Genomic DNA, 21,336 nt, shown 5'->3' on the forward strand with positions numbered 1-21,336 from the left:
CTAGGTCCTGGTAGACACAGGGGCCCTGAACGAGGAAGTCTGGGCGTTGTGGAAGTAGAAGTGGACGCTCTGACGATAGGCCTTGCAGGTCTGAGAACCAGTGCCGTCTGGGCCACGCCGGAGCTATGAGAAGCAGATTTCCTTTTTCTTGCTTGAACTTCCGAATTACCTTGGGCAGGAGTGACACTGGAGGGAACACGTACGGCAGCCGAAACCTCCACGGCACTGCCAGCGCATCCACGAATGCTGCTTGAGGATCCCTTGTCCTTGCTCCGGAACCTTGTGATTGTGTCGAGACGCCATCAGATCCACATCTGGAAGACCCCACCTTTCCACGAGGAGTTGAAACACTTCTGGATGGAGGCCCCACTCGCCGGCATGCACGTCCTGACGACTGAGAAAGTCCGCTTCCCAATTCAGGACTCTCGGAATGAATATTGCCGATATTGCCGGTAGATGGCGTTCTGCCCAACGTAGAATCCGTGAGGCTTCCTTCATTGCCAAACGGCTTAGAGTGCCGCCTTGATGATTTATGTAAGCCACTGTGGTGGCGTTGTCCGACTGTACTTGAACAGGACGGTTCTGAATCAAATGCTGGGCTAGGTTCAACGCACTGAAGACCGCCCGCAATTCCAGAATGTTGATCGAGAGGAGAGATTCCACCTTGGTCCACCGACCCTGCAAGGAGTGCTGCTCCAGCACCACGCCCCAACCTCTTAGACTGGCATCAGTCGTCAACAGGACCCAGTTGGATATCCAGAAGGGACGGCCTCTGCACAATTTTCGGTCCTGGAGCCACCAGAGCAGCGACAGACGGACCTCCGGAGTCAAAGAGATCATTTGAGACCTGATCTGTGAGGCAGGCCGTCCCACTTGGCTAGAATCAGCTTCTGGAGGGGGCGAGAATGGAATTGAGTATACTGCACCATGTCGAATGCTGATACCATGAGGCCCAGCACCTGCATTGCCGAATGTATCGACACTTGCGGAAGAGAAAGGAAGCAACGAATCCTGTCCTGAAGTTTCAGGACTTTCTCCTGAGACAAGAACAACCTCTGCTTGTGAGTGTCCAACAGCGCTCCCAGATGCACCATGCTGTGAGCAGGGACCAGGGAGGATTTCTTCCAGTTGATGAGCCACCCGTGGGCTTGTAGAAACCGGACCGTCATATCCAGATGACGCAGGAGAAGATCTGGGGAATTTGCCAGGATTAACAAGTCATCCAAATACGGCATTATCCTGACCCCTTGACGTCGGAGTACCACCGTCATCACCGCCATAACTTTGGTGAAGACTCGCGGAGCCGTTGTTAAACTAAAAGGTAACACCCAAAACTGGTAATGGAGGTTGCCAATAGCGAACCTCAGGTATTGTTGATGTGACACTGCTATAGGAATATGCAGGTAAGCATCCTGTATGTCCAGGGAGACCATGTAGTCCCCAGGTTCCAAGGCCAGAACTATAGAGCGAAGGGTTTCCATACGGAACTTGGAAACCTTCACAAACTTGTTCAGTGCCTTGAGGTTGAGAATGAGCCGGAAGGACCCATTCGGTTTCGGGACTAGAAACAGCGGAGAATAGTACCCCCGGCCCCTCTGAGCAAGAGGCACCTGTACTACGACTCCTGTATCCAGGAGGGTCTGTACCACCGAATGCAGAGTGTTTGCCTTTGTCTGGTCCGATGGGACGTATGTCTGGCAAAATCGATGAGGGGGTCGGTTTTTGAAGGCTATGGCGTAACCTCGAGTGACGACTTCCCGTACCCAGGCATCTGAAGTGGTCTTCAACCATTCCTGGGTATACCCTAGAAGCCGGCCCCCCACCCTGGGAATCCCCAGGGGGAGGCCCGCCCGGTCATGCGGCAGGCTTATCAGTCTTGGCTGCTGGCTGACGGGCAGCCCAGGCTCTTTTGGGCTTTGGCTTACCAGGTTTGGAAGTGCGGGCCTGCTTATGGTACGCCTGACCTTTTGCTTTACCTGAAGGACGAAAGGGGAGAAAGGACGTGCCTTTGGCCTTCGACACAGGGAGTACCTCCAGGGTTTTTCTAGAGTCCAGATCCACAGACCAGGATCTCAGCCACAATATCCTGCGAGCTAGGACTGACCTAGTAGAGGCCTTGGCTGCTAGGATACCGGCATCAGAAGCCGCCTCTTTAATATAGCGAGAAGCTGTGACAATATATGACAAGCATTGTCTAGCATGGTCAGAGGAGATTTCAGCTTCTAACTCCAAGGCCCATGCTTCAATAGCCTCTGCCGCCCATGTAGCTGCAATAGTGGGACTTTGTGCAGCACCCGTGAGGGTGTAAATCGCTTTTAGACAACCCTCGACACGTTTATCCGTAGGCTCTTTTAGTAGGTAGTGACAGGTAGAGCTGAGGAAACCACCATCCTAGCCACATGTGAGTCTACTGGAGGAGGCGTTTCCCAATTCTTAGACAGCTCTGGCGCGAGGGGATAGCGAGCCAGCATCTTCTTTTGAGGCACAAACTTCGTACCCGGGCTTTGCCAGGGTTCCTGACGTATATCCACTAGGTGGTCAGAGTGAGGTAAAACTTGTTCACCTTCTGACGCTTGAACCTATCTGGTTTCTTAGGAGGAACGGATGGCTCGGGATCATCCGTAATCTGCAGAATTTAACTTAATAGCCTCCAAAAGATCAGGAACATCCACATGTGAACTACCCTCCCCATCAGCCGTATCTGAGTCAGAAGCTGTGGGGTCAGTGTATGTGCTGTCTTCATCAGACGAGATGTCAGTGACAGCAGTGGATTGTGAGGAGACGGGCGCTCGCTTAGAGGACCTCTTGGACTTAGGCGAGCGTTGGTCAGACTTTTTAGTAGTCAGGGACTGGTTCAACTTCTTTAATTGAGAAGATAAATCGTCCGCCCACGGCGGGTTAGCTGCAGGGACCACATACGGTTGTACCGGCATTGGGGGTCCCATAGGGGGTGTTAGTTTATGAACTAGCGTATGCAGAAGCGTGGAAAAAGCGTCCCACGGAGGGTCAGTATGTGCCTCCGTTGCAACAGTCCCACTGGGGGGCAAGGAGCACCAGAACCAGAGCCCACAGCTGCTATATTCTCCCCATATGTGCCTGTGGCTTCAGCAACACCAGCAGTGTGTTCCGCCCCAGAACCGTTACCCTCGGAAACAGACATGATATAACTTGCAGTATGAGGTAACAGTACAATTATTAGCAGCACTATATCCCTAAACCCAAACCCCTATGCAGTGTAGTCAGCACCAGCAGAGATAATGGAGAGATATGGTGACTAAATCACAGAGAAAAATACGTAATACAGTATATCTTTGTGAAAATCCTATATTAAATAACACCTGACGCACCAAACCCCCTCAGGTTATAGAATATAGGGATAGCAAGTTGAGTGAAAGACACGAGATGGACACCACTCAGCTATCAATGCACACACAAATAGTCACAGTTAGAGGTTATTACAGACAATAATACTGCACTGGACTAGCTTACACAGCTATATAGTCAATAGATATAACACTACACAGTAAGAAACTGGATGTATATCACAGGGTAATTGTACTACAAACCCCTGACTAAATGCACTCTTTCTTACTAACACTGACTAAAAAGGCAGGTAGAATACTTAAGTGTCATGTAAAGGCACAGCGCTGACAACCAGGCGGCTTTACATAGGAGGATTTGCCCAAGCAGTCCCAGGAACAGTGAGCTGAGGAGTAATGGCGCCGCAGACACTGACAGGGAGTGAGGAAAAGACAGAGATGCAGCTCCAGGGTGGGAACACTTGCTGGAAATGGCGCCCTGGGGCTGGGGGAGGGGCTTCAGGTCTAAGCCTTATCCCCCTTGCTGGCAAAACCACCGATTACTGTGGGCGATATTAAAATCGGTTTTAAGAGAAAACCTGACCTGCGCCCATGCCCTGGTGATCTAGTGGGATCGCCTGTATCCACAGTGTCCACCTCCAGCGCGCACGGCCCGCCTCCCACTGACCGCGCCGGATCGTGATAAAGACCGGGTCCCACGAGCGGGACCCACTTACCACCTCCCGAAGTGCGGCCACGCGATCCTGGAGAGCCCCAGCCGTGTGTGTCTAACATGAAGAAAACCGGAGCCTCCGCTGTAGGTACCCGGCAACCAGGGCTCGGGAGTGTACAGCGCCGCTGGGGAGAGCTGGAGCTGCAGCAGTGAATGTCACAAGACATTTACCACCGCTGCTGCCCTTGAAGTCTTCACTTTTTACCTCATAAAAAGCTTTTCTCAGGGCTGCTTGGAGCAGCCCCTCTGTTAAGTGCCTGCTTACTGCAGCACCAACTGACAAACTGAGCTCCTGTGCTGGGAGGCGGGGTGATATAGTAGGCGGCGCTATGCATCTTGGGAAGAAGGTCAAAACTTTGAGCCTGTTGGTGCCTCGGATCAAGATCCTACTCTACACCCCATTGTCCAGACTTGTGGAGCCCAGTGTACCCCGCAGCAGAAATATGCTTGGGGCTACTAACTCTTGAGCAAGCCACGTAAAACTGTCCATGGGAAAAGCAGCTGGTCCTGATATCTACGCCTGCAGCCCTGAGCACTTGTTCCTGCGACAGTACACTGATAAAAAAACTGTATATTATTGCTTATGTAAACCACAAAATCCAATTCAAGAGGCAATCACTCTCACAGTCCAGACTAAGTTCACTATAGTCACACAAATATAATATTGTATATCCCAAAAAGTTGCTACTTAACCTGCAGTAAGGTTGCAAGTAACATGACCAGCAACTCTATGATATGTAGTATTTGTCTTGGTGCGCCATCTACTGGATTGACGTGTATACTGCAACTTCATGAGTCAAGATGAGCTGCTGATTAGTGAGGGTACGCATAATATGTATACACTGTATATATTATATACATATACTAGGTGATTCATCGCTCCTTACGGGCGCTCTACACACCATTGTAAGGGGCCCCCTTAAGCCTTGCACACCCTTGTGGCGTGCAATATTTGTATTATAAGGAGTATTACCACCAATCATAATTGTGTGAAAGGTTAAATATTGCACGGACAAAGGGCGTGCGATGGTTAAGGGTTGTAGCCCCTTGCAACGGTGTGAACAACACACACAGGGCCTGATGAATTACCTAGTAAGTGCTGTGGTTGGGGGAGTGGTGGGTGTGGGGGTTCCGCGGGTGGGGTGATTGCGGGGGGTGCCGCGGGTGGGGGATGGGCGGGTGCGTGGGTGCTGCAAGTGGGGGTCTGGAGCCACTGCGGGTGCCGAGGGTGGGAGAGCGGGTCCGGGGCCACCGCAGGTGGTGGAGGGGGGTGTGTGGGGGTAACGCAGATGGGGCCCGGAGGTACTGCAAGTGGGGGAGGGGCGGGTAATTCTTCTCCTGCTTCTCATCCTGGAAGCAGCTAAGCTGCTGTCTTCCCTTTGGCAGTGGCTCTCCCGGAAACTCGCACAGCAGCCAAGCAGCTAGTCACTATTGTTATTGGAATGCTTCGGCGCAAAGGCTGCTGGGAGCTGTAGTTTATTTAATGCGTCTACTTCCCTGTAATGCGGCGCATTGGGACACCGGCGCTAACAATAGTGACTGGCTGGCAGAACGGACTGACTCACTGAATCGATGTAAAAGGTGAGAGTGCTATGCAGTGTCACTGCACAGCACTGTCACCTTTTACATTGATTCAGCGTCCAGAAATTACCCTTCTCGATATCACCCACTCTATCCGTTACATTAGCCATCTCGGGCCTTCCAGGCCGGCAGCCCAAATGCTGTGTTGCGGAGTCAAGGCCTCTGGGGAATCTGAATGTGACGGGGAGGCATTTCTGTGACATCACGCGCAGAGGAGGCTCCGGGGCTCAGGGAGTATGCGGCGCAGGGAGGGCTATGAAAGCCTTCCGCTGCGCTGCTTTCATACACATCTATGCCGGTGGCCGCAGCTTTTGTTCCACCTGCGCCACGGCTAGGGAGTGGGATTGTTGATGCCGGAGGGGGCAGGTGGACTGGCAGCAGGACATAGGATGCTGCAGTAAAAGGATTTTTTTTCTCTATCTACATCGCAGACACTTGCTGCAGATGCAGTGGCATACCCGCCAACTGTACCTTTTTTGGCTAGTACCTTTTTTTTATGGTCTGTACCAATTTTTGGCTCTTCAAACTTCAATTGAAAGAATAGGAAAAGAGGCGTGGCCATGCCCCCTTTTCGAATTTGTACTGATTTTTATGTGTAAATTGTTGAAGGGTATGTTGCTGCAGATGCAGTGGGCCTATTTTGGGGTGTGGAACTGGAGCTGCAGCTCTATCAGCCCCATTGTTGATCCTGCTCTGGGAATACACAGCAGCCAAAGGGCAGAGCCTCCCATTGGATGTACCCTGTGTGGGAGGGCGTTTCTCGCCCAATCAGCTGTGGAATGGGTGTGATAGACCTGCTGCTAATCCAATCAGAGCTCCTAGCCACACCCAGCGTTATCCACACAGTCACAGAGTGACAGATCTGGGCTATTATATAGGCAACAGTCATTTTGGATTTGAGGAGCATGTGCATATTTCAGGTCATAAACAGTCCCTAGAAGTATATTTCCCCCCAAAAATTATATTTCTATACATATAGTCATTATTCACTTGAGGAGCCTGCACACTGCATGTGCAGAGTGTCCAGCATCTGGATTTTCCTTTATTGCACTACTCCCTGATGTCACATTGAGAAAATACACACCTCAATTTCTTTCTAGGTGACTAAACTATACAATAGTGAAAACCCAATCCAAATTCATCCCATAGTTTTTGCATGATGCTGGAACGAACAGACAGTCCAGCAAAAATCCCCCCCCCATTATTTGGTCTCTACAGTTCACACAAAGTTCCAAAAATACTCTATGTACAGATTCAACCCTTACATCTTTATTCTAAGTCTTTTAACTACAAACAGCAGATCATTTCTTTTCTTTTTTTAAATTCAATACTTTTTTTATTGATTTTCAACTTTTCACTAAGACATAAGTACAAAAAAAAAAGGCACACACAAACAAAACAAACCAAAACACAACCCCGATTCAGGGAATATGCAGATTCCCAGTTCAATTAGGGTTCAGCTAACACAGTGAAACAAGTGCAGGCTTAAATTCCAAGACATAAATTATAAATTGGAATTAATATCGCATGTTAGCATGGATTTTACAGAGCACTGTATATTGTACATAGTCGTCTATGGCAACACAACATAGTTATTAATCAGATGACACAGCAGCAACACTGGCAAAGGAAAGGAATGGCCGACCGCGGGCGCTAGGGGACTACCTAGACAAAGAGAGGCAGCTCACCCAATATAAATCTAGAATCACACACCCGGTCTAACCCCCCGTTGCATGTCTCGTTTTCAACTCAGCCAGACACGGAGCCCTTAGTAGCGGGTGCTCAGACATTGTGGATTCCAGAGCGCGGAGACTCAAGCCATCTACCCCACAGGTCCTGATATTTTCTCCCCGCCTTTCTAGCTAAGTATACATATTTCTCATGAGAGGCCGTATCATTTACAAGTGAGACCCAGGATCGCATTGTGGGCGCATCTTTGGCCAGCCAAAGCCTGGCAATACACACCTTGGCCAGGCCGCACAGATTGATTACATATCTTTTGGCAGGGGGGTCCAGGGCATCCTCCTCCACAGCAGATAACACACATGTCGTCGGGGAGCATATCGACGAGGGAATACCCGTTGACACCAGGGCGTTAATAACACCTGACCAGAATACGGCTATCTTGGGGCATAGCCAGATAATGTGCCAAAAGTCTGCATCCAGGCTATCACACTTAGGACATCTGGAGGAGTGGGTACCCCCCACATGTCGCAAGCGCACCGGTGTCATGTAAACTCTGTGTATGATAAACAGTTGGATTTGTTGATATCTAATGGTGGTAGTGGATAATCGGGGAGAACACAAAGCACCCTCCCAGATCTCATCAGAGATGGCACCCAAGTCAGATTCCCACTTGTTCCTAAGAAGGGACAACGGGACAGTATAGTGAGATCGAAGCATGCCTGTATAAATGTTGGACACCAGATGTCCACCTCCCAGGGACCGCAGGAGAGACTTGACCGGGGAGTCAGCAATCATTGGAGGAGTTTTGGGAAATTGTGCGTTAAGTGCATGTCTCAGCTGCAGGTATCGGTAAAAATGAGAAGAAGGTATACTATAGTCCTGTTGAAGCAGCAAGAAGGATTTCAATATACCATCGTTATACAGGTGGCCCAGGGATGTCACCCCCCACCTCCCCCACACCGCCCCAACCTGCAGCAAAGCCAATTCTGGGAAGCCAAAGGCATTGTCCAGAGGAGTATCCGGGTCAATACCTTGGCCTAATAGGATAACATGTACCTGTTTCCATACAAGGACAGCCTGTTTTATTATAGGGATCCTGGACAAGTTAGGGTTCCCACAGAGAAGCAACTGTAATGGAGTGCCGTCAGGGTAGACATGTAAAAGCATTTGGGAGCATATAGTGAGACCATCTGGGGCATTTACCCACTCCCATATATGTGCCAACTGAGCGGCATAATAGTAAAATCGAAATATAGGGAGAGCTAAGCCTCCCAGCACTTTCGGCCTGGACAGAACGTCAAGTCTCAACCGCGCTCTCCTGCTGGCCCATATTAAAGAAGAGAGCAAACCGTCAATCTGTCTAAATGTCTTCAAGTTAATATATATAGGGGCTTGCTGGAGGACATACAGGAGATTAGGTAAGTATATCATTTTGACCAAGTTGACCCTACCAGTAACAGTCAGGGGCAGAGTCCCCCAAATCTTGACCTTCGATCGAAGATACACCATCTGCGGCAAGACATTAAGGGAAACATAGGAACAAGGGTCATTTGATACCCATATACCCAGGTACTTAAAAGAATCTACCCATTTAAGGGGGGTATGAATCACTGGGACCACCGAGACCGGGCCTCTAAGGGGAGTAATGGTGGATTTATCCCAGTTAATTTTGAGCCCGGAGAAGCGACCGTAGTTGGTTATTAAGTCAAGGAGTTTAGGTAGGGAGGAAACATAATCATCCACGAAAAGCAATAGGTCATCAGCGTATAGCGCTATCCTGTCCTCTCTTGCGCCCACCCTAATACCCACAATATCTTGAGTTGCTCTAATCAAACATGCCAGTGGCTCAACAGCAATGGCAAACAAAGTCGGGGACAGAGGGCAGCCCTGCCTCGTTCCCCTGGATAGGGAGAAGGAGTCCGAAACAAACCCATTCACTGAGACTCTGGCCATGGGCAGAAAATACAATAATTTAACATAACTGATAAAGTTGGGGCCCACGCCAAACCTATTCATAGCCTCCCAGAGGAAGGCCCACTCCACCGAATCAAAGGCCTTTGCGGCATCTAAGGAGGCTATAACGGCAGAGCAGTCCTCCCCCCGAGATACCTGGAAATGAGTAAACAGGCGCCTCAAATTCACAGCGGTGGACTTGCCAGGCATGAAGCCCGTTTGGTCAGGGTGAATAATTTGGGAGATAACCCGGTTAAGTCTGGAAGATAGGACCTTCGCTAAAATTTTAATATCCGTGGGCAACAGGGAAATAGGACGGTAGGATTCAACCCTCCTGGGGTCCTTGTCTGGCTTAGGAATCACTATAATCAAAGCCTCAGACATAGACGGGGGAAGCGCGCCCTGGGCAAAAATTTCATTGAATAACTTAAGCAATTGAGGGGCAAAAAAATTTTGTATGCTTCTTATACAGTTCCGGTGGGATGCCATCAAGGCCAGGGGCCTTACCATCGGGGGAGGCAGAGATCGCAGTCTCAATCTCCTCCAACGACAAAGGAGCATCAAGGAGAGCCCTGGAATCACTGGAGATACGGGGCAAATCGACTCCATCTAAGTAGTCACACAGTTCTAGTGAGGAACAGGTCAATTTGGAACTATAGAGTGCCTGATAGAATGAGACAAATTCCGCCACGATCTGAGGGGTACGGTCCAATACAGACCCAGCCGAGTCCAAAATCTCCACCACAGTATGAGAGGAGCGGTCACCCCTTGCAAGATTGGCCAAATAAGAACCTGGTCTATCCCCAGTAGCATATTGGACATGCGAGGAGAAGAGAAGTCTGTGCTGGGTTTTCCCCCACAGGTATTCCCTCCATTCACCCTGCGCATGGAGCCACACCAACCTAGAGGCGTCCAGGCCATCGCGAACATACGTCGTCTCCGAAGCAGTCACCCGGGCCTCCAATTCAGATTCACGTTTTCTAAAGGAGGATTTAAGACTCCCTACCCGCTTAATCAGTGTTCCTCTCAGAAAAGCCTTGAAAGTGTCCCACAGCAGAGACACATCCGAGGTTTCGTTATGCATAACAAAGAATTCTAACCAGCTTGCCTCCAAGTCGGATCCCTCACCCATATGCGTCAGCCAAAAGGGATTAAATTTCCACACTGCTTGGCCTCGCTGACAGTTCAAATCAATATGTAGCGATATAGGGGAGTGATCCGAAATACCTCTAGTCTCATATCTGACATTTTGAACCTTGGGCAAAAGCTTCCGGGACAAAAGAGCCAAATCTATCCTAGAGAAGGAAGAGTGAGAGCTTGAAAAACAGGAGTACTGCCTCAAATCGGGATACTTCAATCTCCACGGGTCAACCAGACCCAGCTCCGAAACAGTGTCTGCAAATGGGGAACGCTTGGGCTGTGGGTTGGAGGATGCCGTGGACAACCTATCCAACTCGTGGTTCAAAACGTTGTTGAAGTCCCCCATACAGATAACAGCTACCCCAGGGGATACAGCCATAAAGGCAGAGGCCTTTTTAAGGACTTCATGCGAGTATGGAGGAGGAACATACATAGCCAGCAATAGTAGGGGGACGGAGTTAATTTTGCACTTGAGAAATACATATCTACCCCATTTATCCGTTTGCACAGAATCAAGCGCAAAAGGAACAGACTTCCTAATGAGGATCGACACTCCCCGGGACGCTGCAGTATGCATGGAATGGTAAGCCCAGCCCACCCATGGTTTTTTGAGGGACATAATCTTAGTACCCAGTAAGTGGGTTTCCATCAGGCAAATTATATCCGAGGCATAAAGCTTGATCTGTCGAAGCACCAGGGAGCGCTTAATTTTGTCATTGATCCCTCGCACATTCCATGACAGAAACTTAACCAAAGCCATGGCAAAGCATTATTGTAATATTGCAGAGTACCCGCGGCCAGCCACCTCCAGTGAATACCAAAGGAGATACACCTGCAGTTAGTTGCGACATAAACATAGCGGAAATAAGCACATTGCACAGCGAAAAGTAAAAACACAGCAATAGTAACAGTCTAAAACAACCCCCACCCCCACCCCGTATACCACCTAAAACTAGCAGCATACCTGGTTCCCTAACAACAAAATACCCTAAATTCTAACCGTAACAGCTAAGGCAGAGAACACCTTAACATACCTCGCCAGTACCAAATAAGGCCAAATTCCTATAACCAATAGGGGGGCCAAGAATATAATGACTTTGAGACAGGAGAATCTCCCAGCTAAACTCAAATCAAATCCCCCCCCCCCAACCCACTACACCCACCCCAATTAAATAACCGTTTACCCCTTAAAGACTTTATGGCAAAACAAACACCGAGAGTATAAGGCCTAAGAACAGTGTATAATTAACGTCTAACAGTCTCCCGTCTCCTCAGAGCTACCCATTCCCAGTGAAGGCCTATAAGAGCCACAGAGAGCCCCTACGTGAGCACATAGCAAATAACTATACAACCCTTCCGAGCCTGTACAACAATAACATATCAGACATAGAAGAAACCGTATACTTGCAAGTATAGAAATCAAATGTATAAATTCAATCAGCGGCTAACGCCCGCCGTGCCGGAAAGCGTCCGTCCAACCACACTGATGCTTCACGAGGGGTCATAAAGAATTTCGTTTCTCCATCTGAAACTACCCGCAGTTTAGACGGAAAGAGCATGGCATAGGGGATATTCAGTTCACGCAGCCTGCGTTTCACAGGGACAAACTGAGCTCTCTCCTTTTGGACGTCGACGGCAAAGTCCGGAAAAACTGAAACTGGGGAACCGTTCCACTTAAGAGGACCCTTAGTGCGGGCCAGTCTCAGAATCACATCTCTATCCCGATAATGAAGGAGTTTGGCAATAAACGTACGGGGAGGTGCCCCTGGAGGTAGTGGACGCATCGGGACCCTATGGGCGCGCTCCACTGCAAAGTGTGAGGTGAATTCCTCTGTTCCGAATGCATCCAACAGCCAACGTTCAAGAAATTTTTCAGGGGAAGCACCCTCCTCTTTCTCCGGAAGTCCGACGAAACGGACATTATTTCGTCGCAATCTCCCCTCCATATCCGTCATCTTTTTATGTACCTCCGTCATCTGAGACTCCAGAGCAGAAGTGCGTCTATCGAGAGGCGTAACCGTATCTTCCAGCGTGGAGATGCGCGTCTCCACTTCACCGACCCTCTCCCGCACCCGCTGGAGGTCGTGGTGTATGATAGATAAGTCCGCCTGGACCTGACCGATCCTGTCGGCCAAGCGGGCTTCACTGGCCGTGACCGCATCCAGCACCTTTTGCAAAGCAGAATCGGTGGCCTCTAGAGATGAGGAGCTCGCCGACGGAGAAGGCGGCGCCGAGGTCGACTGCACCCCACCTCCCTGTTGGGACCGTGTCGGAGGATTTCTGGCAAACTTCTCTAACTTCGCCGCAGCCGCGGCAGATTGATGCGGTTTGACCATTATAGCCGAGCGGACGGCAGATGGCAAGAAATCACAGTAAAAAGTATAGCACAAACTGTCCAGGGGCGGCCAAATAATAACGCAGTGCAGTATATCAGAATTGCCCAGTCGCTGCCCGCGGGTAAGTGTAGTATATCAAAACTGTCCAGTGAGCATATAGCGTATCAGAATAATCAGCCTCCGCCAGCCCAGGATGATAAATCACGACAGGATATTCCTCAGCATGAGGGACACATGCAGCGTGGATCTTGGCCAGATATGCCTTGTGGGATACTGAAACAGAGCAACAAGTAGGCCCTTCAGGGGTTAATATATCACTTCTCCCGGTCCCTGTGCGGAGCAGAGCACAGCAAGGCAGCACTTGTATTGTACCCTGTCCCTATGGGAAACAGAACAGGGCAGGACAGCAACTATATTGTGGGGAGGGCACAGGCACTTATATCCCACAGCTGTGCCGTGTACCTCTTCCCCCAGCAGCAGAGTTCAGGAGGTCAGAGCGGGAGATTACAGGCTGACTGGGGCCGCCGGAGCAAGCGGGGAGAACGGCAGCGGGTCACGTGTCAGCGCCGCGGCCGGGGACCGCTCGAAGACGCTCCCAGCACAGACAGAGCAAGGGAGGAGAAGCGGCTGTTACGATCTCCCCGGCAACGGCAGAGGGGGAGCCGCGGACTCCGGTGCAGGCAGCGCTCAGACGGGAGCCGGGTGCAGGCGCTCAGCGCGGGGATGGCGGCACCTCACGTGGTCCAGCAGGCCCCGGACCTCCGCACACTGGAGCCGCTCTGCCACTGCGGATGGGGCACAGACGGGTCTCAGAGCAGCACAGGGGCACCTCCACCCTTCCCTGCAGGTATTGGGGCGGTTTGCAGGCTCAGGGGGGGGACACAGGATGGGATTCCAGGATGTTGTAGCTGGAGAGACACACAGCCTGTGTGCTACTCCATGTCCTCCAAAGCCACGCCCCCAGATCATTTCTTTTAATTGAGCACAGTGATACAAGTTTTTCCTTTGTTTTTGATCATTATACTGATGCAGCAATGTTTATAACCATGTACTTGTCCTGCATTGTTTTGTAATATAAGTCACTGTTTTCTTGTGCCCTCATTTGTTTATGTACTTTGTTAGGTGCAGCATAACCCATGTGGCGTCATATAAATAAAGGAGAATAATAATAATAGCTACTAGCTTCTTATCCAATTATAATTACCTTACCTTTACAGAGGCCATTGCTATATTGTTTTGTATGTTTATGGAGTCATATTACACCCATTAATTTAGCGCCAGGAAATTGTGTGATTTCTATCACTTATTTCTTCATCCATAACAGTTGCAGTTTTTGAGCTCAGACTGCCATATAAATACAAGTGGTGTCAGTCACATTTCATGTGATTACCTTAAAGAAGGCTGGCTTGAGCTGGTAAAGTCGTTCATCATACAAGAAACTAATCAGAAGCTGCATAGAAGGTCTGTTTATGGATGTATTCTGTAAAGTCAGAGTTAGTTTGAAGCGGGGACCAATACCCTGTACCTGGAGAGAAGAAATTGGTATTGAATATTAACTGCTTTGTATGAACTGGAGACATGGAAGGGATAGTTTGAGGACTGAGAAACAATGTATAAAATATTCTGGAACAAAATGTAGTAAGTAAAAAAGCAGCCCCCCACCCTGAGGCTTAAGGTGTGTACACACATGAACTATATTGCTCATTTTACTCCTCTGAGCGATATCGTTTACTATACTGCCCAGAGTGTATGCCGCCGCTGCCGAGTGATGTGTGGGCCCCACGGGTCATTAAAGACCCTCGGTCTCGGCCGTGTATGCAGCTCAATTTGGACTCGTCATCCAAAACTGCGTGCTCCCGCCGGCCGCAGCATGACGTCACTGTACAATATCATTAGTGATATTGCAGTGTGTATGCCCGCCGTCGGGCGGCCCGGCCTGGGAGAGAAAACACAAGGCAACGTCACTTACCAAGCACATCGCCTAGTGCAGTTATGGCTAACCTTGACACTCCAGCTGTTGCTGAACTACATATCCCAGCATGCCCTGCTACAGTTTTGTTATTTGGCCATGCTAAAACTGATGCAGGGCATGCTGGGATGTGTAGTTCAACAACAGCTGGAGTGCCAAGGTTAGCCATCACTGTGTACCCACCTTTACTGTAAGTAGGGTTACCAGTTTTCATTGTTATCGGTTTGGTATTTATTTATTTATTATAGTTGGGGGGGTTCACCCACATGAAATACCCATGTGTTCGAGTTAATCTATAAAGATACCATAATAAATGGGAAGATGCCATATAATTTGGTGTTTTATCTTGTGTATATGTTAAATAAGGGAGAGGATGTTGGGGAACAGTAATCCCTGGGGCAGGATGCCAGGGAACAGTAATCCCTGGGGCAGGGGACAGGATGCCAGGGAACAGTAATCCCTGGGGCAGGGGACAGGATGCCAGGAACAGCAATTGCTGGAGCAGGGGACAGGGTGCCAGGAACAGTAATCCCTGGGGCAGGATGCCAGGGAACAATAATCCCTGGGGCAGGGGACAGGATGCCAGGGGACAGTAATCCCTGGGGCAGGGGACAGGATGCCAGGAACAGTAATCCCTGGAGCAGGGGACAGGATGCCAGGGAACAGTAATCCCTGGGGCAGGGGGCAGGATGCCAGGGAACAATAATCCCTGGGGCAGGGGACAGGATGCCAGGGGACAGTAATCCCTGGAGCAGGGGACAGGGTGCCAGGAACAGTAATCCCTGGGGCAGGATGCCAGGGAACAATAATCCCTGGGGATGGGGACAGGATGCCAGGGGACAGTAATCCCTGGGGCAGGGGACAGGATGCCAGGAACAGTAATCCCTGGATCAGGGGACAGGATGCCAGGGAACAGTAATCCCTGGGGCAGGGGACAGGATGCCAGGGAACAGTAATCCCTGGGGCAGGGGACAGGATGCCAGGAACGGTAATCCCTGGGGGAGGGGACAGGATGCCAGGAACAGTAATCCCTGGGGCAGGGGACAGGATGCCAGGAACAGTAATCCCTGGGGCAGGGGACAGGATGCCAGGAACAGTAATCCCTGGAGCAGGAGACAGGATGCCAGAGAACAGTAATCCCTGGGGCAGGGAAAAAGATGCCAGGGAACAGTAGTCCCAGGGGCAGGGGAAAGGATGCCAGGGAACAGTAGTCCCTGGGGCAGAGGACAGGATGCCAGGGAGTTGTAGTCCCCAAGGCAAGGGACAGGATACCCATCTGTATTGATGTGCTTAGAAAGAATGTGTAAAAGTTCCTTTAATAAAGTTCCAATCCTCTGTGCACCTCACACCTGCTTGATCCGCTTCTTAATTACAAAAGCAGTACATTTACACAGTGTTTCATGAGGGCTAATTGCAGTAATAGGTAAAGGTATGTTTGAGGGAGCCCTTGGGAAATATAGGATTTTGGTACTTACCAGATAAATCCTTTTCTTTGAATCCATAGGGGGCACTGGAGTACTCTTGGGATATGGACGGGCTTCAGCAGGACAGGCACTGAATATTTAAATTTAGTAACTCTCCTCCCCTCCATACTCAATACCTCAGTGTTTTTTACTGAGCCGAACAGGAGCGATAGAGAAGATGACAATGGAGAATTACATATAACATTACAACATAACGGACAACAATAAAGTTGACACATAACGTAACTGACAACTAAACAGTTGACACCATAACCGATATAACCTGTACATTTGAACAAGTCGGTGAGAATGTGTTACCAGAAGATCCACTGAACTTACCACAAGCCAGGTAAAACTGCCCTGGGTGGGCGTCCAGTGCCCCCTATGGATTCAAAGAAAAGGATTTATCTGGTAAGTACCAAAATCCTATTTTCTTTTTCATCCACTAGGGGTCACTGGAGTACTCTTGGGATGTACCAAAGTTTCCCCCTTGGGCGGGAGAGCTGTTTGGCACCTGTAACACTAGGCGGCCAAAGCTAGATGCTGATGCCGCAAACGTATCAAACTTGTAAAAGCGCACAAACGTGTGCACTGATGACCATGTAGCCGCATGGCAAAGCTGCGTCGTAGAAGCCCCACGACCTGCTGCTCATGAAGTTCCCACAGAAAGTGTGGAATGAGCTGTAACTGATGTAGGCGGCTGTAGCCTAGCCTGAAGGTAAGCCTGACGTATGGTCATTTTAATCCATCTGGATAAGGTCTGCTTGGAAGCTGGCCAACCCATCTTGACAGCATCATAGAGAACAAACAATGTATCCGTCTTACGTACTGTACACGTTCGGGCTACATAAACGCGTAGTGCACGTACCACATCCAAAGTTTCTGAATCTTCTGATAATACTGGAACTACAATTGGTTGATTGATGTGAAAAGAGGACACTACCTTTGGCAGGAAAGTGGGATTCGTCCGAAGTTCCGCTCTGTCATCATGAAACACCAAATACGGTGGCTTGCTAAGGCTAGGAGAAAAATTGTTTTCCAAGTGAGAAACTTAATATCCACTTGTTGTAAGGGTTCAAAATATGAAGACTGTAAAAAATCTAAAACCAGATTCAAGTCCCATGGCGCTGTAGGTGGTATAAATGGAGGTTGTACTCTAAGGACACCTTGCAGAGAGGTACAGTCGGCAAAAGAGCCAACCACCTTTGAAAGTAAATTGACAAGGCAATAACCTGCACCTTTATTGTAGATAAACGTAGTCCTCCATCTAACCCAGTCTGTAAAAATAACAAAAGACGGGATAACCTGAAAGATGATGTTGGAAATTTCCGAGCTTCACACCAACCTATATACGCACGCCAAATTCTGTGATAATGAGTTACGGCAGTAACTGGCTTCCTAGCACGTAACATGGTTGGTATAACCGAATTCGGAATGCCCTCTCTTCTTAAGAGGGCGGTCTCAACAGCCACCCCGTCAAACGCAGCCATACTAAATCGGGGTAAAGGAACGGACCCTGCTGTAACAGGTCGGGACGTAGCGGGAGCGGCCAAGGATCGTCTGCGAGTAGTCCTTGGAGATCCGAGAACCATGCTCTCCGTGGCCAATGAGGCGCCACTAGTATGACTGTAGTGAACTCTCGTTTGATCCGTTTTAGCAACAGAGGAAGCAGAGGAAACGGTGGAAACAGATACACGAGGCTGTACGGCCACGCGATCGTGAGAGCATCCACTGCCACTGCCATTGGTTCTCGCGTTCTGGACACATACTGGGGTGTTTGATGATTTTGGCGAGACGCCAGCAGGTCCACCTGTGGGTTATCCCACCTCTGGACCAACATGTGAAACACTTAATGCCCATTGTCCTGGATGAAAATCCCGACGGCTGAGATAATCCGCCTCCCAGTTGTCTACTCCCGGAATTAACACAGCCGACAATATCACCTGGTGATGCTCGGCCCAATTGAGGATTCGTGCTACTTCCCGCATGGCCATTTGGCTTCTCGTTCCTTCCTGCTTGTTGATGTACGCGACTGCCGTCGCGTTGTCTGACTGCACCTGGACAGTCCGAGACCGGAGCATGTGCACTGCTTGTCGCAGCGCGTTGTAAATTGCCCGGAGTTCCAGGACATTTATAGACAGCAATCTTTCGTGATCTGCCCAGAGACCCTGGAGCTGACAATTTTGGATCACAGCTCCCCAACCTCTGAGACTCGCGTCCGTCGTTAGAATTATCCAATTCCAGACGCCGAACCGTTTCCCTGCGGTGAGATTGTGTACTTTGACCCACCGTAGTAGAGATACTCTGGCCCTTGGAGACAACCGCACCATCTGGTGAATCTGCAGATGCGAGCCTGACTGTGCGAGAACATCCAGCTGAAAAGGACGTGAGTGAAATCTTCCAAACTGAAGCGCTTCGAAAGCTGCCACCATTTTCCCTAGCAGTCGAATGCACAAATGTACCGAGACTGTGCGTGGCTTGAGCACTAACTGTACCATATGACTAATACTCTGTACCTTCTGTTCTGGCAGGTAAAGTCTTTGATTCACCGTATCGAGAATCATTCCTAGGAATTGAAGTCTTTGAGATGGAATCAGAATTGATTTCTTGAAATTGACAATCCAACCGTGCTGAACTAGCACATTGTATGTCAGCAAGGCATGTTGTAAGAGTATCTGTTGAGACGGAGCTTTGATGAGCAGATCGTCCAAGTACGGAACTACTATCACTCCCAGGGATCTGAGATGAGCTATCATCACAGACATCACTTTGGTGAATACCCAAGGCGCTGACGAGAGGCCAAACAGTAGAGCCCGAAATTGGTAATGGTTTTGCCGTACCGCAAACCGTAAGAACCTCTGATGCGGTGGCCAAATTGGAATGTGTAAGTACGCATCCTTGAGATCCAGCGCAATCATGAATTCCTGTGGCTCCAAACCTGCAATTACTGACCGCAGGGATTCCATCTTGAATCTGTAGTAAGTGACGTACTGATTGAGACCCTTCAGGTTCAATATTGGTCTGACCGAGCCATCCAGCTTTGGTACTACAAAAAGACTGGAATAATAACCCTGACCTTGTTGGTGAACAGGGACCGGAAGCAAAACTGCTGAATCTAGCAGAGACTGAATTGCGATTTGCAGAACCACCTTCTTGTCTTCTGACACAGGCAGTCCTGTCTTGAAAAACCGCACTGGTGGGGGACAGTCAAACTCTATTTTGTAACCTTTTAACACTAAATTGCGGATCCACCCATCTGTGGATGTCTGGAACCACGCCAAATGGAACGTCTGAAGGCGTGCCCCCACAACTGAAGATCCGAGATGGGCTGGGAGCCCGACATGCCACTGGCTTGTCGGTGACCTTAGCGTCCTGACAACGGGTGGCGGTTTGTTGAAAACCACGTCCTCTACCAAGTCTACCAGGTGTGATCATTCCTCTACCACGGCCACGAAAGGGCTGAGGTCTTCAGGATTTGAACGGTGGTCCAGAATATTTCCTTCTAGGTACCTTTGGAGGCAATGGTAGGAAAACGGACTTACCCCCCGTGGCCTCAGAAATCCATTTGTCCAATTCAGGACCAAACACCTTCTCGCCAGCGTAAGGTAATGCTTCTATTCCTCTCTTGACCTCTGCATCCGCCTGCCAAGAACGCAGCCAGAGTGCCCGTCGTGCCGTAACAAGAGACGCTGAAAGGCGTGAACTGACCTGACAGACATCCGTAGAAGCTGTACATAGATACTCAGCAGCTTCACAGATTTGATCAGCGCAAAGTATAAGGTGGTCATCTTGTAGGGTGGACCTGAGTTCTGTTATCCATATAATCAGCGCCTTAGTTACCCAAATTCCAACCAAACCCGGTCTAAGCAGCACCCCTGCTGCTGTATACATCGACTTTAGCATAGCTTCTAACTTACGCTCTGACGGGTCTTGAAGCGTAGTAGCAGTTGGTACTGGAATGGTTAATTTTTTTGAAAGTTTCGACACAGACGAATCCACCATTGGAGGATTCTCCCATTTAGATGTCACAGACTCTGGAAACGGGTAACTAGACTTAAACCGGCGAGGTATAGAAAACAGTTTATCCGGATTCTGCCATGCCTCTATTAACAGCTTATTAAGAGATTCTGAAAAAGGAAAACACATTGGAGATCTCTGTGGCTTAGCAAATACCACCTCATCATTTGTAAGAGGTTCTTCAGTCTCTGTAAAATTCAGAGACTGACGTACCGCCCTGATGAGATTATCAATGCCCGGGCTGTCAATATCCTCACTATCTGACTGCTGGTCCAATTCACCTCCCTCCTGCTCATCTTGCGCAGTGAGGTCTGGCATTGAATCGTCAGAAAACAACATAGCAGAAACTGGTAAATTATAAGACAAATGAAATCTATCTTTCTGACCCGAACTAGACTTGGACCTTTGCAAGGGCTGAGACCCCTCTGGTATCTCTGGAGATCTCACCCGAGACCCAGATCTTGCCGCTTCCCGCTCTTGTCGAGCGGCGGCCAATTCTAATTGCAACCCAGCCATTACATCCGCAAGTGTTACTCATTGAGGGTCAGGAGATGCAATCGGAGCTGAAATGGTATTTGTGTTTATATTTACAAAACATACTGTGCATGTGGTAGAACTATCAGGTAACACACTCTTACAGACATTGCAGTTAAACTGCTTTTTTGTTTTTGCTGGTGCCTTACGCATTATGTAACCAGACAATACAAATATACAAAGACAGACAATTCGCACGACTCAGTAAAATTGTTACTAAGGTGTGTATATGGCCGAAGTGCAGTGCACGTGGCCAGACTATATGAAACCTGATCCAATATTCCCGCTAACACCCCTGCGCCATCTGGTGGAGAAGTGTTGTAGGACATGAACGTTCAGGAATCATTTACAGGAAGAAACAGGAAGCATGGTTAAAATGGCTCCATGCCATGCTTACAGGCATAAGCACATCTCAGGTTGTAAATACTTGTCTATACACATTAAAACCTGTAACTAACCCCCTGTTAATATAGGCTTAACAGCCTATGCAATATTCCTTGTAAATCCATGCAGCCTTGCTGCGCTGCCAGTGAGGACAGACTTCTTTCCCTTTTGAGCTCCATCTACCTCTGCCTCTCCAGCGGACGGGAGCGGGTGTAGGGAGCCGGGGAGCGGGTGCAGGGAG

General features: G+C 49.4%; 1 protein-coding gene across 1 annotated transcript in view; it reads right to left on the bottom strand.

Moving 5' to 3' along the window:
* The window catches only part of BBS1 (Bardet-Biedl syndrome 1), a 171,184-nt gene that overhangs the window by 38,338 nt on the left and 111,510 nt on the right, over positions 1 to 21,336 (bottom strand). Inside the window, exon 15 of the mRNA XM_063945091.1 lies at positions 14,119 to 14,253. Within this exon, the coding sequence (XP_063801161.1) occupies positions 14,119 to 14,253 (135 nt within the window). The remainder of the gene's footprint in view (positions 1 to 14,118; positions 14,254 to 21,336) is intronic.

Source organism: Pseudophryne corroboree, chromosome 11 (genome assembly GCF_028390025.1).
Source record: "Pseudophryne corroboree isolate aPseCor3 chromosome 11, aPseCor3.hap2, whole genome shotgun sequence".
NCBI classification, from domain to species: Eukaryota; Metazoa; Chordata; class Amphibia; order Anura; family Myobatrachidae; genus Pseudophryne; species Pseudophryne corroboree.